The sequence below is a fragment of the Vulpes vulpes genome, chromosome 13 (genome assembly GCF_048418805.1).
Source record: "Vulpes vulpes isolate BD-2025 chromosome 13, VulVul3, whole genome shotgun sequence".
Lineage (NCBI taxonomy): Eukaryota > Metazoa > Chordata > Mammalia > Carnivora > Canidae > Vulpes > Vulpes vulpes.
Window position 1 is genome coordinate 117,901,556 of NC_132792.1, and position 13,258 is coordinate 117,914,813.

A 13,258-nucleotide genomic window follows, 5' to 3' on the forward strand; every position below is an offset into this window, starting at 1 on the left:
ATGTAGGTGCGTCGTTTTTATAGAGGGGTATGAGCGCTTCACACCCTAAAAGCTCACCTCCAAGTTCTTCCTACCTTCCAAGGTGCTCCTTGCTGGTGTCTCCAACGTGTGCGCGCTACCGAAGCCCTGGGCAGCCCCAGTGCCTAGAACTAGAGTGGGCGCCCCATAGCACTTGCGGGCGAGGATGTATTAACGGGATGGAAGCGAGCATCACGCCTCCGCTCGCAGCTCCTAGCAGCGCCTTGCACCACTGCCGCTGGCCCCGCCCCCCGCACCAAGCCCGCTGGTCCCGCCCCCGCAGTTCCGGGCGGGTGGTGACCACGTGCTTGTCGCCGATAGCAACCGGCGCTGCTCCCGCCCCCTGGCTAAGGCGGGCGAGCGACAGTCAGCTGCACCAATGGGCCCTTGGAGGCCGTCTGAGCGACAGCCACGGTGACCAACCGCCGTGAGAAGGTGCGGGTCTGGGGTGGGACTCTGCGTGCGGATGTCGCTCGGGACGTGCGGGAGCAGAGGGCACGAGCCGGGGAAGGGCCCGAGAGGCAGGTGCGGACCTGGGAGAGCGTGGCGGGCTGCAGCGGGGCGGGGAGACGGGACTCCGGCCAGAAGGGGTGCGGGCGCCTGAGGGAGGGGCTCCTGCGCTCCAGTCCCGGGCGGAGGGGGCAAGACGCTTAAAGGGACAGGTGCCCCGAAGAGAAGAGGTCTTTAAAGGTGCAGGTGGCCGCGCTCGGCTGTGGGTGCTCGGAGAGCAGGACATTTTAAGGACACTGTAGCCGAGCTCAGAAGGCATGCGAAGAGGCCGGGGCTGGGGTTTGAGAACGCAATTCTTAGAGGCAGGGATAAAAGTCTTGTCAGGGGCCTGGCGAGGTCTTTCTCTGAGGAAGAGCGTGCCCTCATGCCCTCCCCGTGTCCTTTCTGGCTCCTCCAGGTTCCCTTGACCCCAGACCCCCCTGTTTTCAGGCTATGGCCCCCAGTGCCCTGTAGACCTGGCGCAACTCCCCTGCTTCCGACCCCTATTTGGGGCCCTGGGTGGCTACTGGAGGGCCGTGCAGAGGGGCAGAGAAGGCAGGACCATGGCATCTAGGGCCTTTGCACCTCCCCCAGGGCGCAGCGTGACGGCGGGCATCATCATTGTTGGAGATGAGATCCTCAAGGTGTGTCTGGGACGGAGAGGGGGGGTGGGCGCCGCCCGTCCTCTAGAGCCTGCTGCACCTTGCTGAGGGAGGCCGACCGGGGGCGCCCCCTTGCCCACCAGGTCCCTGTAGTGGGTCCAACATGTTCTTCCAGTTACTCTGTTGAAAACTTGCAGCGAAGTTGCTACAATTTGCCAAGCATTTTCATAGCGGTAGGAGGGCTTTACAGGAACCAGCGGGAGTCCATCCCGTGAAGGAGGTGCAGTGCATGAGTAAGCAAAACAGGAGAGGACTAGATGGAGGAAATCCCTCAGAACAATGAGGGAAGTCTTAGGAGAGGTCATGGCATCAGGCTTGTAATAACTAATATTGACCCGTTTTTTGAGTGCTTACTGGGGCCTGGCAGTGTGCTTATTATATCAATACGCGGTCTTAACTAATCCTTAGAGCATTCCCATGAGATTTGATACTTTTATAAATCTCAGTTATTAGATGATGAGACTGAGAAGTTTGCCCAAGATTACAGAGCTCAGGAGTGGTAGAGCTGGGATTCCAAGCCCATTCTCTCTTCCTCCAGAGCAACCCTTACCTACGAAGCCCCCTGTAAAGAAGCAGAAGGAGATGGGGCCAGGGAAGAGCGTCAGATCTACACCCATAGACAGGCAGCCTCAAATATTCTGCAAAGGAATTTGAACTTTAATCAGAATATGGTTGGAAACAACACATGGCTTTTGAGCCCAAGAGTGGTGCAATCACAGTAGCACATTAGAAAGGTTAGTCAGGAGGCCTGGGGCAGAGCACTGTGGCTGGAGGCTGGGAGCCTGGCCAGGGACTGTCACCACTGTCCAGATAAAAGGTGCCAAAGACCTGCATGGTGGTAGTAAGGACAGAGAGCAGAAGTGCGGAGACATTTCAGTAGAGTTGACAACAGAAGTGCCCAACTGGCTATGGACAGTGTCTGGGGATGCCACTAACCAAAGTGACAATAGCCAGGAATATGGTAGAAATGCCTAGTAAGTGCGGGGAGCCAGGGGATTGAAACTGGCAGGACTGGTGAGGTAGTGGATGAGTCATCCACAATAGAATTGACCATGGAATCCATAAGCATATCTGAGGTCAAGGTTCAAATGCAAAGAAGGCCCAGGGTGGATCATGCTACCCCTGACTGTTCAGCTGGATTTTCTCACTCCTGTGCCCAGTCCAGGCTTTTTTTTGTTTTGTTTTGTTTTTTTATGATAGTCACACAGAGAGACAGAGAGAGAGGGAGAGGCAGAGACACAGGCAGAGGGAGAAGTAGGCTCCATGCACCGGGGGCCCAATGTGGGATTCGATCCTGGGTCTCCAGGATCGCGCGCTGGGCCAAAGACAGGCGCTAAACCACTGCGCCATCCAAGGATCCCCCAGTCCAGGCTTTTTGGCAGCCCAAGACAGTACCCCCCAAAGAGCACAGTGCCCCAGCATCAGGAAAATGCAGGTGTCACCCTTTCCCCTTTGCCCTTCATCCCCACCACATTGATACTCACTGTCACCATCTCATCTCCCAGGGACACACTCAGGACACCAACACGTACTTTTTGTGCCGGACACTGCGCTCCCTGGGGGTCCAGGTGTGCCGCGTCTCTGTTGTCCCTGATGAGGTCACCACGATTGCAGCCGAGATCACTTCTTTCTCCAGCCGCTTCACCCACGTCCTCACAGCAGGGGGCATCGGCCCCACTCATGACGATGTAACCTTTGAGGCTGTAGCACAGGCCTTCGGGGATGAGCTTAAGCCACACCCCGAGCTGGAAGCAGCCATCAAAGCCCTAGGAGGGAAGGGCTGGGAGAAGCTGTCTCTGGTGCCCTCCTCTGCCCGCCTGCATTACGGCACAGATCCTCAAACGGGCCAGCCCTTCAAATTCCCGCTGGTCTCCGTCCGAAACGTCTACCTCTTCCCAGGCATTCCCGAGCTGCTGAGGAGGGTGCTGGAGGGGCTGAAAGGGCTGTTCCAAAACACAGCTGTGCAGTTCCACCTTCGGGAGCTCTATGTGGCCGCTGATGAGGCCTCTATCGCCCCCATCCTGGCTGAGGCCCAGGCCCACTTTGGGCGCAAGCTTGGCCTGGGCTCCTACCCTGACTGGGGCAGCAACTACTATCAGGTGAAGCTGATGCTGGACTCGGAGGAGGAAGGGCCCCTGGAAGAATGCCTGGCCTACCTGACTACCCATCTTCCCCCGGGGTCGCTGGTCCCCTTTGTGCCCGATGCTGTGCAGCAGGCCAGTGAGGCCGTATACAAACTGGCAGAGTCAGGTAGGGGCCTGGGTTGGGGGGGCCTCCCTGGGCTTAGGAATGTGGGGGCTGCTGGAGGCTTCCTCAAAGTCCAGGAGCGGGTGGAAGATGGCTCCTATAAGTGTAGACTGAGTGCCAACTGTCACCAGCACCATGCTGGGTGTGAGGGTTGTACCCCAACAAGACAGTTGTACGCCGTGCCCTTCAGAGGCCCAGCATAACGAGAGAGGTGGGCGTCACACAGGTGCCTGGGCAGGAGATGGGGGTGCCATGGGGCCTCCACAGCGGGTAGGGCAGCCCTGATCTGAGCATCTACTAGACACAGTCTACTGGGCAAGTAACATACATGTGGGGTGGTCAGCCAGATTGGGTGAGAGCAAATAGTGTGGGGCTTGGGGAAAGGAACCAGGGCCCCCAGAGGGAAGACACTGGGGTGAAGAGTGAGCTGAACAGCCCAGGGGGGCACACTCCAAGGGGCGTGCAGGAGTCTGGACATTACACAACGCACAGTGGAAGTCAAGAAAGACTAATCAAGGGCAGCGTGGCCCCCCACCGCCCTCCACCAGCCACGTGTATCTATGTGATGGCCTCTCGTGTGTCTGCTTGCAGAGTCTTCCCTGGGGAAGAAGGTGGCAGGTGCCCTGCAGACTATTGAGACTGCCCTGGCTCAGTATGGCCTCACCCACCTCTGTGTGGGCTTCAATGGCGGCAAGGACTGCACCGCACTGCTGCACCTCCTCCATGCGGCCGTGCAGAGGTGAGCCTGCACCTCAGGCTGAGCCCTCACAGGTGCTCTGGTGGCCCCAGGCAGGCAGGGGAAGGGGGCCAGCAAATGGGGTTGGGAGGAAGCAGCCCTGGTGACCTCTCAGCTGTGGTCCCCCACCACATTTATCAAGCAGCTGCCATGGTGCAGCCCTGGATGTGTGCTCCAGGACCGAGGAGTGAGAGATCAAGATGGGCTTTACATAGGAAGTGGTTGTCATGGATGAGAAAGATAAGGGTCCTTCGGGGAACCAAGGAGAACAGTGCAAGCTCAAGCAAGCATCTCCCTGCCTTCCCCAAAAGCCTATGCATCCTTCCTCCACACACCCCCCCAGGAAATGCCCCGATGCTCAGGAACCCCTGCAGATCCTGTATATCCGCAGCATCTCCCCTTTCCCCGAGCTGGAGCAGTTCCTCCAGGATACCATCAAGAGGTACTAGGGGCCTGGGGATGGGGGCTCCAGGGGAGCTTGGCAGTGCCCACTTCTGACCCCCAGCCCTCTTCGTTCCACAGGTATAATCTGCAGGTGTTGGAGGCTGAGGGCGACATGAAGCAGGCCCTGAGCGAGCTGCAGGCGCGGCACCCCCAGCTGGAGGCTGTCCTGATGGGCACGCGCCGCACGGACCCCTACTCCTGCAGCCTCTGCCCCTTCAGCCCCACTGACCCCGGCTGGCCTGCCTTCATGCGTGTCAACCCGCTGCTGGTAACAGGGTAGAGGCTGTGGTGCCTCCAGCCCAGTCCCCTGATCCCTGTGGGTCATGCACCCTGGCTTCTGGGTGTGGGAGAAGTCGGAGCCGGGTGCTCAGATGAAGAACCCCAGCGTCCAGGGGAGGCTGTGCTGCTTGGTGGGTCAGCCTTCTGACCAGGCCTTATTTAGCACTGATTTAAAGGCAGGCTTGTGCTTTCTTTTGCCAGCTCTGTGCTGTCCAGTGTGGTGGCCACTAGCCACTTACTATACTCAGACTGTCACTTACTAGAACAAAATAGGGAATTACTAAAAACCACTGAATGGTATACTTTAGAAGGAAGAATTCTGTGGCATGTGAATTAAATCTTCATTTTAAAAATTAAGTACAATTCAAAATTCACTTTTACCCTTGCACTAACCATGTTCCAGGTGTCCACATGTCAGACAACACAGTTAGAGACCATTTCCATGACCACACAATGTGTGCTGCACCATACTGGCTTGCACAGACAGCCCGTCCCTGCCCTGGCACACACACACACCTGTGGGTTGGGGCTGGAGGGGCCAGGATGCAGGCTTGGTCTTGCATGTGGCGTGGCTTATAGGAACAAACTGTGGCAGAGAATCAGGCTGAGAGGCAGAAGAGCCCTAGGAAGGACCCCTCCCCAGGTGGCAGGGGTTAAGTGTGGGAAGGGGGTATGGGTGATTACACTCTCACCTCCCAGGACTGGACCTATAGAGACATCTGGGACTTCCTGCGTCAGCTCTTTGTCCCGTACTGCATCCTATATGACCGAGGGTAAGAGTGCTGGGAGAGTGTGGGTTTGGGGGGGGGGACGTGGGGTAGGGAGAGCCACCCACCACCTGTTTCCATTCTCCCGGTTCAGCTACACGTCCCTGGGGGGCCGGGAGAACACGGTGAGGAACCCGGCCCTGAAGTGCCTGAGCCCAGGGGGACAGCCCACCTACCGTCCTGCCTACCTACTTGAGAACGAAGAGGAGGAGCGGAACTCCCGCACATGACCTCACACTCATCCGCTCCAGGAGCTGGGAGGGAGGCCTTCCTGGGGTGTAACCTGTCAATAAACCATGCCTCTCCTGGGCTGATGTTGTGTCTGTGTCTTCCTGCTCTGGGGATGAGAGAAGTAGACATGGGCCAGGCTCTGCCTGTCAGGTCAGTGGGGCCAGGGGTGGGGGCGTGTGCAGAACAGACTGGAAAGGCACTCCCATTGGTGATTCTGAAGGCCAGCCCCAGTAGGAGCCTGCCGAGGACAGGAGAGGGCAGGAGCATGGAGTCCTGGCAGCCACTGGGGGAGGAGGCGGCAATGGCAGGGCCCCAGTTTCCAGACCCAGGCTGGAGGAAGGGAAGTGAGCTTGGCGCGGGGGCTGGAAGATGGGGTGGCCAGTCCCTCCGCCTCCTCAGCCCAGCCTCCATCCCTGTCCAGGGAGGCTGACTCAGCCTATTCTGGGGCCCAGAACTTTCCCTGTGCTAGACCCCGGGGCCTTTGTCCCCACAGTCATGAGGTCTGGGGGGTGGGGATGCCATGGATAAAAGGCACTAGAGGCGGCTCCCACATGCCTCAGAGCTGCTGGCCACATGCAGCCCCAGACACAGCCCCTGGCCCACGCCCTGCCTTTCTCCTTCAGACGAGTCCTGGGAGACACTGGTCTCCGGGTACCTGTCATGAAGCTGGGCACGGGGTGGGAGGGCCTGCAGCAGACCCTGAAGGAACTTGCCTATATCATCCTCTGCTGCTGGTGTATCAAAGAGCTGCTGGATTGACAGGGGGACAACCTCCCTAAGGCTGGCATCTGGCAATGCTCAGGTAGGGGGGCAGGGCAAACAGGAGGCCTGGCTACCCCACTGTGTTGAAGCCTGCCCCTCAGCTTCCCCTTCTCTCTTCTAGCACCCAGCCTGGCCCCCAGCAGGACTCCCAGGACCAGCTGCTTGGCCAAGGATGGGCCACAGCATCGAGTGACATATGCGTCCTGCTTCCAGTTTGTGCCGTCTGTCTGCCAGTCCTGCGTCCCTAGGCCTCCGCTCCCCGCACCTACCTCCAGTAGACCTCCGGGGCACGGGAGCTTGGCCTGCTGGCTGCGACCCCAGGAAGACTGCTGCAGGACCTGGCCCGTCTCCAGGCCTGGCACAGGGAGCCCACCAGCCCAGATGGTTGATTTTCCCATCCTCTCAGTGCCAGGAATGGGCTTGTCCCCTGTCCCCTAATATCTGTGTTTCAGAATCAATGAAGTGTGTGTGTGTATGTGTGTGTGTGTGTGTGTGTGTGTGTGTGTGTGTGTGTGTACACATATAAAATAAATAGGCCTTGAGGCCTCAAGTCCTAAATGTCAGAAAAACTCAGTCCTGGAAGGGTCTGGAGCCAGAGTACAGATCAGGGAGGGAAGGAGGTTGTCCTGGATAGAGCTGAGACTGAAAACCAGGTTTTCTGACTCACTGATACCTGGGTGGGGAAGGTAGAGGGTGGAAAGGCCTGGTGGGTAGGGAGGGATCCAGCTTGGGTGGGGTCTATGAAGTCCTGTGCCTGGGGCTGGGAACCCAAATCCAAAACCTAGTCTGGCCTGCTGCCTGACTCTGGAGATCTTGGGAAAAGACCTGGACCTGGGTGGCCTCGGGCTTAGCACAGAGCACAGGCACAAGCAGCCAGAATGCACAGAGGTGCTCCACTTCCCCCAGGCAGCCACCAACATGCTTCCCTGAAGGACATCCTAGTACACACCAGCTGAGCAGACCTCATGGCCCACGCACACCCCCCATCCCGGCCTGAGCTCACATGCCCCGGGCCCTCTTGGGGCTGGCTGTTTCCCCCTCCTCTCCTGGGGCTCAGGCCTGGGGATGCTATACCAGGCACTTTCCCCACTCCCAGAGACCAGTTCCCCCCAACTTCTGAGTTAACTCAGTTTTTCTGGGCATGTTTTGTCTCCTTTTGTAAAGATGACATACACCTCCTTTTGTAAAGACAAGTGAGGAGCTATGCTGGTGAGAAGTGCACACCCCCACCCGCCCCCAGCTCTCTGCCCAGGAGTTAGTCAGCTTTTGCTAGGCTCCTGGAGAACATTCCAGAGATAGTCTGCACACATACTGCATCTCCATGCGTTCATTCATGTAACAAATGTGCATGCATCCGCTGCACACTGGTCTGGGCGCTCTGAACGCAGCAGGAGCACAATAGGCCCCTGTACTCACGGAGCTTATATTCTCGTGGGCAGATACAGAAAATAAAATAGAAACAAATAAAATAAGTGTGGAGATGTTATTAGGTGATAGGTATATGGAAAAAAGGACAAGTTGACTGGGGTGGTATGGGCCAGATTGTGGGCCAGGTCCTTGAGGGCCTCTAAGCCAGGGGACATAGGGCCGAGCTCTGTGCCAAGTGAAATGAAAACGCCACTGCAAGGTGTTCACACTGGCTACTGTGTTGAGAACAGACGTTAAGGAGCAAGGGTAGGACAGGAGAGCCCCATCAGGAGGCCAACATGTCAGGGGCTCAGAGCAGGTATCTTAGCTATAGTGGTGGAGAGAAGTGGCTGGCCTGAATGCATACACATTCTTTTTTTTTTTTAAGCTTTTATTTGGGGGGTGGGGGATGCCTGGGTGGCTCAACAATTAAAGCATCTGCGTTCAAGCATCTGCCTTCATCTCAGGGCATGATCCTGGAGTCCTGAGATCGAGTCCCACATCAGGCTCGCTGCATGGAGCCTGCTTCTCCCTCTGCCTGTGTCTCTGCCTCTCTCTCTCTCTTGTGTCTCTCATGAATAAATAAATAAAATCTTTTTAAAAAAATTTTTTTAAGTAATCTCTACACCCAGTGTGGGACTCAAACTCACAATCCCAGGATCAAGAGTCACACACTTGGGGCATCTAGGTGGCCCAATTAAGCGTCCAATTCTTGATCTTAATCTCAGGTTCTGAGTTCAAGCTCTGCATTGGGCTCCATGCTGGGTGTGGACCCTGCTTAAAAAGAGAATGAGAGAGTCACACACTCCCCAGACTGAGCCAGCCAGGCACCCCCACCCACTGGTACTCTGTGAGTTGACAACACGCTCTCCACACGGCCCCATATCCCTCCCTCTGCATGGCCCATACAGGATTCCTATCAGTATACGTGGAGCCTGCCCCCGTCCTTCTGGCAGTAGCACAGTACTCCACAGTGCTCCACTCTTCATTTATTTTAAAAAAGATTATTTGACAGAGAGAGAGAGAGAGGACGCACGTAAGGGGGGGTGGGTGGGTAGGCAGAGTGAGAGAATCCCAAGTATTCCCAACGCAGGCTCGACCTCACGCCTCCAAGATCATGACCCAAGCCAAAACCAAAAACCTGACACTCAACCAACTGAGCCAGCCAGGTGTACCTCAAGGTGATTTTTCACCCCAGCAGCTTAGCCACCCTCCTTAGGCCCCCACAAAATCAAGTCAGTGCTCTTTCCTGGTCCCTTGAGCCCACCTAACCCCCAGAGCACAACAGTGGGAAGGGGTAAAGTCCTCAATGCAACCAGAGCAGTTAGCAGTGGAGGAGGCACATAATTCACCTTCCCACATGAATATGGAGCTCCTACCTCCCCCCCAGTAGCCTGAACCCTGCTTGGTGAGCCCCACCCTGATTCCAGCTCTGGCCTTCTTCCTCCTTTTCCTTTCTAGCCCCCACACCCACCAGCTGGGATGGCACCTGCAGGTGGATCCTGGAGTCTGAGGGTCCTGAGTCCAAGGGCATTTGCCAGGGGTGGGGACGTCCAGGAAAGAGCACCCTGGCAGTGGTGGATGGAAGGGGGCGGGGCCTGGGACATTGAAAGAGGGCAAAGGGGAGTGACGAGAGGTGGTCCACCGACAGGGTCAACTTTCAAGAGTGTCCTGAAGGTGGAGAGGCTGAGGAGAGGGTGGGAGAATAACGAAAAGCTTGTGCACCCTCTGAGAGCCCTCCTCACTCCACAACACACTTGCAGACTTACGCAGGCCCACTCTGCAAGGTGGCAGGGCGAGGGCAGTCAGTCATTGCCACCTTGAAGAAAATGGGCCCAGAGAGGTGAGAAGAGACCCGTCCAAGGTCATGCCCAGGGCACACTGCAATGGGGTGGTCAGGCGGTGAACCTAGATTTCCTCATCTCAAGTCCAGGGTTTCTCTCCACTGTCCAGCCTTCCTCTTCTGAACCGGTGCCTGGGAGATGGGGCCAGGAAGGCCATGCATGAAGAGGACCAGTGCCATGATCTGCACCCACCTGGTGACCCCCACTTCCACTTCACTTCCACACAGCTCCTGTACTTGCTTTCCCTGGCTCCTGTGGGCGTCCACACAAGCCAGGAGATGGTTTCCTGCTCTACACCTGCCCACTCCTCTCCAAGGGAAAAAGAGCGAGGGTAAGCTCAGGTCTGGAGTGTCCAAACCACTCTCAGGAGCTCAGGGCAGGGCGTGGGCGGCAGAAGAGGGGAGGGGTAGGGAAGATCTTACCCCGGGCGCCCGGGCGCCCTCTAGTGGCCACATGGAGGTAGGGGAAGGGCGGGATAAAACCGGGCCTGAGCCTCCGCGAAGCTGAAAGGGACCCCTAAACGCGACAGCCCTGGGAGGAGCGGCCTGACAGCCAGGATTCCCAGCGGATTCTGGCGGACATGGTGTGCCAAAGGCAAGTGGAGGACAGGGGTCCTGGACACAGGGTCTGTGAGCCGCGCGCACTAAACCAGCTATTTTACTAACGATCTTGGTAGGGGCCCGCGTTTTCCCTGCAACGCCCCGAAGCCGAGGGATGGAGGGGTGCGGCGTGGTTTCACCCACGCGGGAGCGCAGACCCCCAAAGGCACCAGCGCTTCCTGGCGTTCCTATTTGCATCTCGTTTGCATAGCAGTCATTTCCCCTTCGAAGGGCAGAAGTCCCCAAGCCCTTTCTCGGTTACTCCCAGCTAAGACTTTGTACAGCCTGCCCTGCGCGTCCTTCCGGCCCCTCCCGGCCGGAGCCGCCGCCCCCCGACCCTCGCGTCCTCCACCAGCCCCGGCTTCTCCGCCGGGCTCGCGGGGCCGCGGCACCTGCGCCGCCTGCTGGCCGCCCCTCCGAGGCCGAGGGCGCAGGGGTTCTGTTTCGCCTGTTCCGGGACGTGGAGTTTTGGAAATTGTTCCCCGAGCTTCCTGAGGCTAAATTTATCTCCCCCGGCCCTGAGGGGCGCAGAGATCCCGGAGACGATTAGCGCTGAGGCGCAGCCGGCTCCCGCCCAGAGGCCCGGAATAGGCGCTGGGTTATAAATAGTGCGCCCGCAGGTGTGGGGGGGAGTCGGCGGGAGGGGCAACCCTGGCAGCCACGGCCCCTTCAGGTGGGTTGGGCGGTCGCGGTGGGGGCGCCGGGGGGCGGCGAGCGGGGGGGTGCTGCGGTCTGAGCGCCCCCAGCGGTTTCCTGGGCGGCGGGTTTTTCGAGGGAAGCGGAGGCAGCTGGGGCAGCGGGGGGAGCGGGGAAGAGGTGGGCGCCCAGGGCAAGCTGACGCTTGGCTTCTAGTTCAGCAACCCCCGCCCATCTTCCAACACAGGCCCCCAGACCCACTCACTCAGGACCCTGCCCAGACAGCCCAGCCCTTCTTCCGCCAGAAGCGCGCTCTGCAAACACCTAACTGTCCTGCAGCTGTCCCTGAGCGCACGTGGCCAGTCCGACACCTGGCTGTCACCGGAGCCGTCGCCCCCGGCCCCAGGTACACAGCCCTCGCGAGGAGGGATGAACTCCCAGCCCGGGCTGGCATCCTTCGCACCGTCAAGCACGTCTCACTTTCCGGGATTTACCCATCTCCTGTGACGTTGCCCTCAAAATTAAGGGCTGGCTGGTCGCCTGAGATTTAGGTCTGCATGTGCGAATCTGGGATGCCCGCCCCCTCCCCGGGAGGCCCCTGTAGGCCCCACACCTGCCCTGCAGACCTCGGTGCCAGTCCCGGCCTGGTGGCAGGGCGGGGGTGGCAGCAGGCCCCCTGGGGCCCCGCTGGGGACGGGGTGGGGGTGAGGGGGTGGGGAGTGCTCCTGGAAGGGGGCGCAGCCCCCAGTCGGGCTTCCTGGGCTGCTGCAGTCTCTAACCAGGAGCCAGGAGCTAGAGGGAAGGCGGGAATTTCGAGTCGGGGATCCCCCCTCCTACTTCTGCGCCTGCAAGGAAGCTGTATGGACGAGAAGAGAAACGTGGGTGCTGGCGGGAGCGGGGGCAGGCTGTCGCGGAGGAACAGACAGGAGGTTCTAGGTCCCGCTGCTGGCAGGTCCAGCCCGGGTCCAGCAAGACTCCGGAGACGACCCTAGGCGAGGGTGGACGGGGCGGCCAGAGGCCCGGGGCGCCCCTCGTTTCTCCGTACCTAGGGTCTGGTGCCAAGGCGTCCGCCCTTGGGCTGCCTCTGGACACCCAGGCTCTGCCCTGCCAGAGCCACCTTCCCGCCCTCCTTTGCCTGGGCCTTGCCCCCTCCTCCGAGCAGCAGCCCCCTCTCCGTGGCACTGCCGCCTATCCCCCAGCACGACTCTTCCCTAGGCCAGCGCGATCCCGACGGCAGGAGAGGGAGGGAGAAACCCTGGCCTGGACCCCGCCGCTCCCGGCGCTCAACGACTAGACAGTCCGGCGGGGCCGAGAAGAAAACCCGGAGCAGTGACCGGCCGCAGGGCCCAAGGGGAACAGGGACGATAGAAAAACCTGGAGCGGACTTCGCGAGCGGGAGCGCCCTAGGCCTGCTGCTACCCCCTCCTTCCTACAGCCCCCCTAATTCTCCAGTGAGATAATGTCTGAGGTGGGGGGCTGTTTGGCTTGGCCCGGGCCCTCAGGAGCGCCTCACACTTTCCGCCCCTGGCTGGGGCGCAGGGTAGCGGCCCCGAGGCTGAGTCACGGCCGGAGAGGGAGGGAGGACCCGGGACTCCGCCCCTCCCCCTGCGCGGGGATCCCGGGTCAGCCCGGGTGAGGGCCAGGGCCCCCTGGCGCCGCCCATTGTGGTCCAACAGGTTGAGCTGGTGTCGCGCGGAGCCACCTGCTGGAAAGGGAGGGAGGCCCCCCGCGGAGGGGGCTGGGGAAGCGGGAGCGAGTCGGCCCCGGTTCGGCCCCGGTTCGGCCCGGCCGGCTGCGGGGAACGGAACCTGGCTCGCGGTAGCAGGATTTGACTCCGTTTTACACCAGTGGGAGGGGCCGTCCGGGTACAGAGCGCGGCGGGCGCCGCTGGACGAGTCCACTGCTGGACGCGTTCCCCCAGGCTGCCTTCTTCACCGGCGGGGGCGTCGAGGACGTACCCCGCCCCCCACACACATCTGGAAACGCCCAGGCTCCCCTGGCCACCGGGGTCTCCGAATGAATCCCGGTCCAGAGGTCCCTTCTTCGCGGAGACTCAGTTTCTCCACTTAGGGAGCAGGCGGAATGGAGGCGGGGAGCAACCGCGCGAGCGCGCCTCCCCTCCCCCTTTGCGGGCCCA

The 13,258-nt window shown here is 59.7% G+C and overlaps 2 protein-coding genes across 6 annotated transcripts; both read left to right on the forward strand.

Moving 5' to 3' along the window:
* Positions 1-406: 406 nt before the first annotated feature.
* On the forward strand, positions 407-5,952 carry FLAD1 (flavin adenine dinucleotide synthetase 1). 5 transcript variants are annotated; one of them, XM_072732493.1, is made up of 8 exons: positions 407-543; positions 958-1,151; positions 2,675-3,419; positions 4,008-4,155; positions 4,496-4,594; positions 4,675-4,872; positions 5,575-5,648; positions 5,737-5,952. In XM_072732493.1, the coding sequence occupies exons 2-8, from the start codon at positions 1,071-1,073 to the stop codon at positions 5,769-5,771; spliced, it is 1,380 nt and encodes a 459-aa protein (XP_072588594.1). In that variant the 5' UTR covers positions 407-543; positions 958-1,070; the 3' UTR covers positions 5,772-5,952. The 5 variants fall into 5 exon arrangements, with proteins under 5 accessions (XP_072588594.1, XP_025852972.1, XP_025852971.1 ...); XM_025997187.2 differs by having other exon boundaries at positions 4,675-4,864; XM_025997186.2 differs by having other exon boundaries at positions 464-543; positions 926-1,151.
* A 462-nt stretch (positions 5,953-6,414) lies between these two features.
* LENEP (lens epithelial protein) lies at positions 6,415-8,648 on the forward strand. The gene is made up of 2 exons (XM_025996888.2): positions 6,415-6,675; positions 6,757-8,648. Exon 1 carries the CDS (start codon positions 6,447-6,449, stop codon positions 6,630-6,632), a length of 186 nt encoding a protein of 61 aa, XP_025852673.1. The 5' UTR covers positions 6,415-6,446; the 3' UTR covers positions 6,633-6,675; positions 6,757-8,648.
* Positions 8,649-13,258: the final 4,610 nt, after the last annotated feature.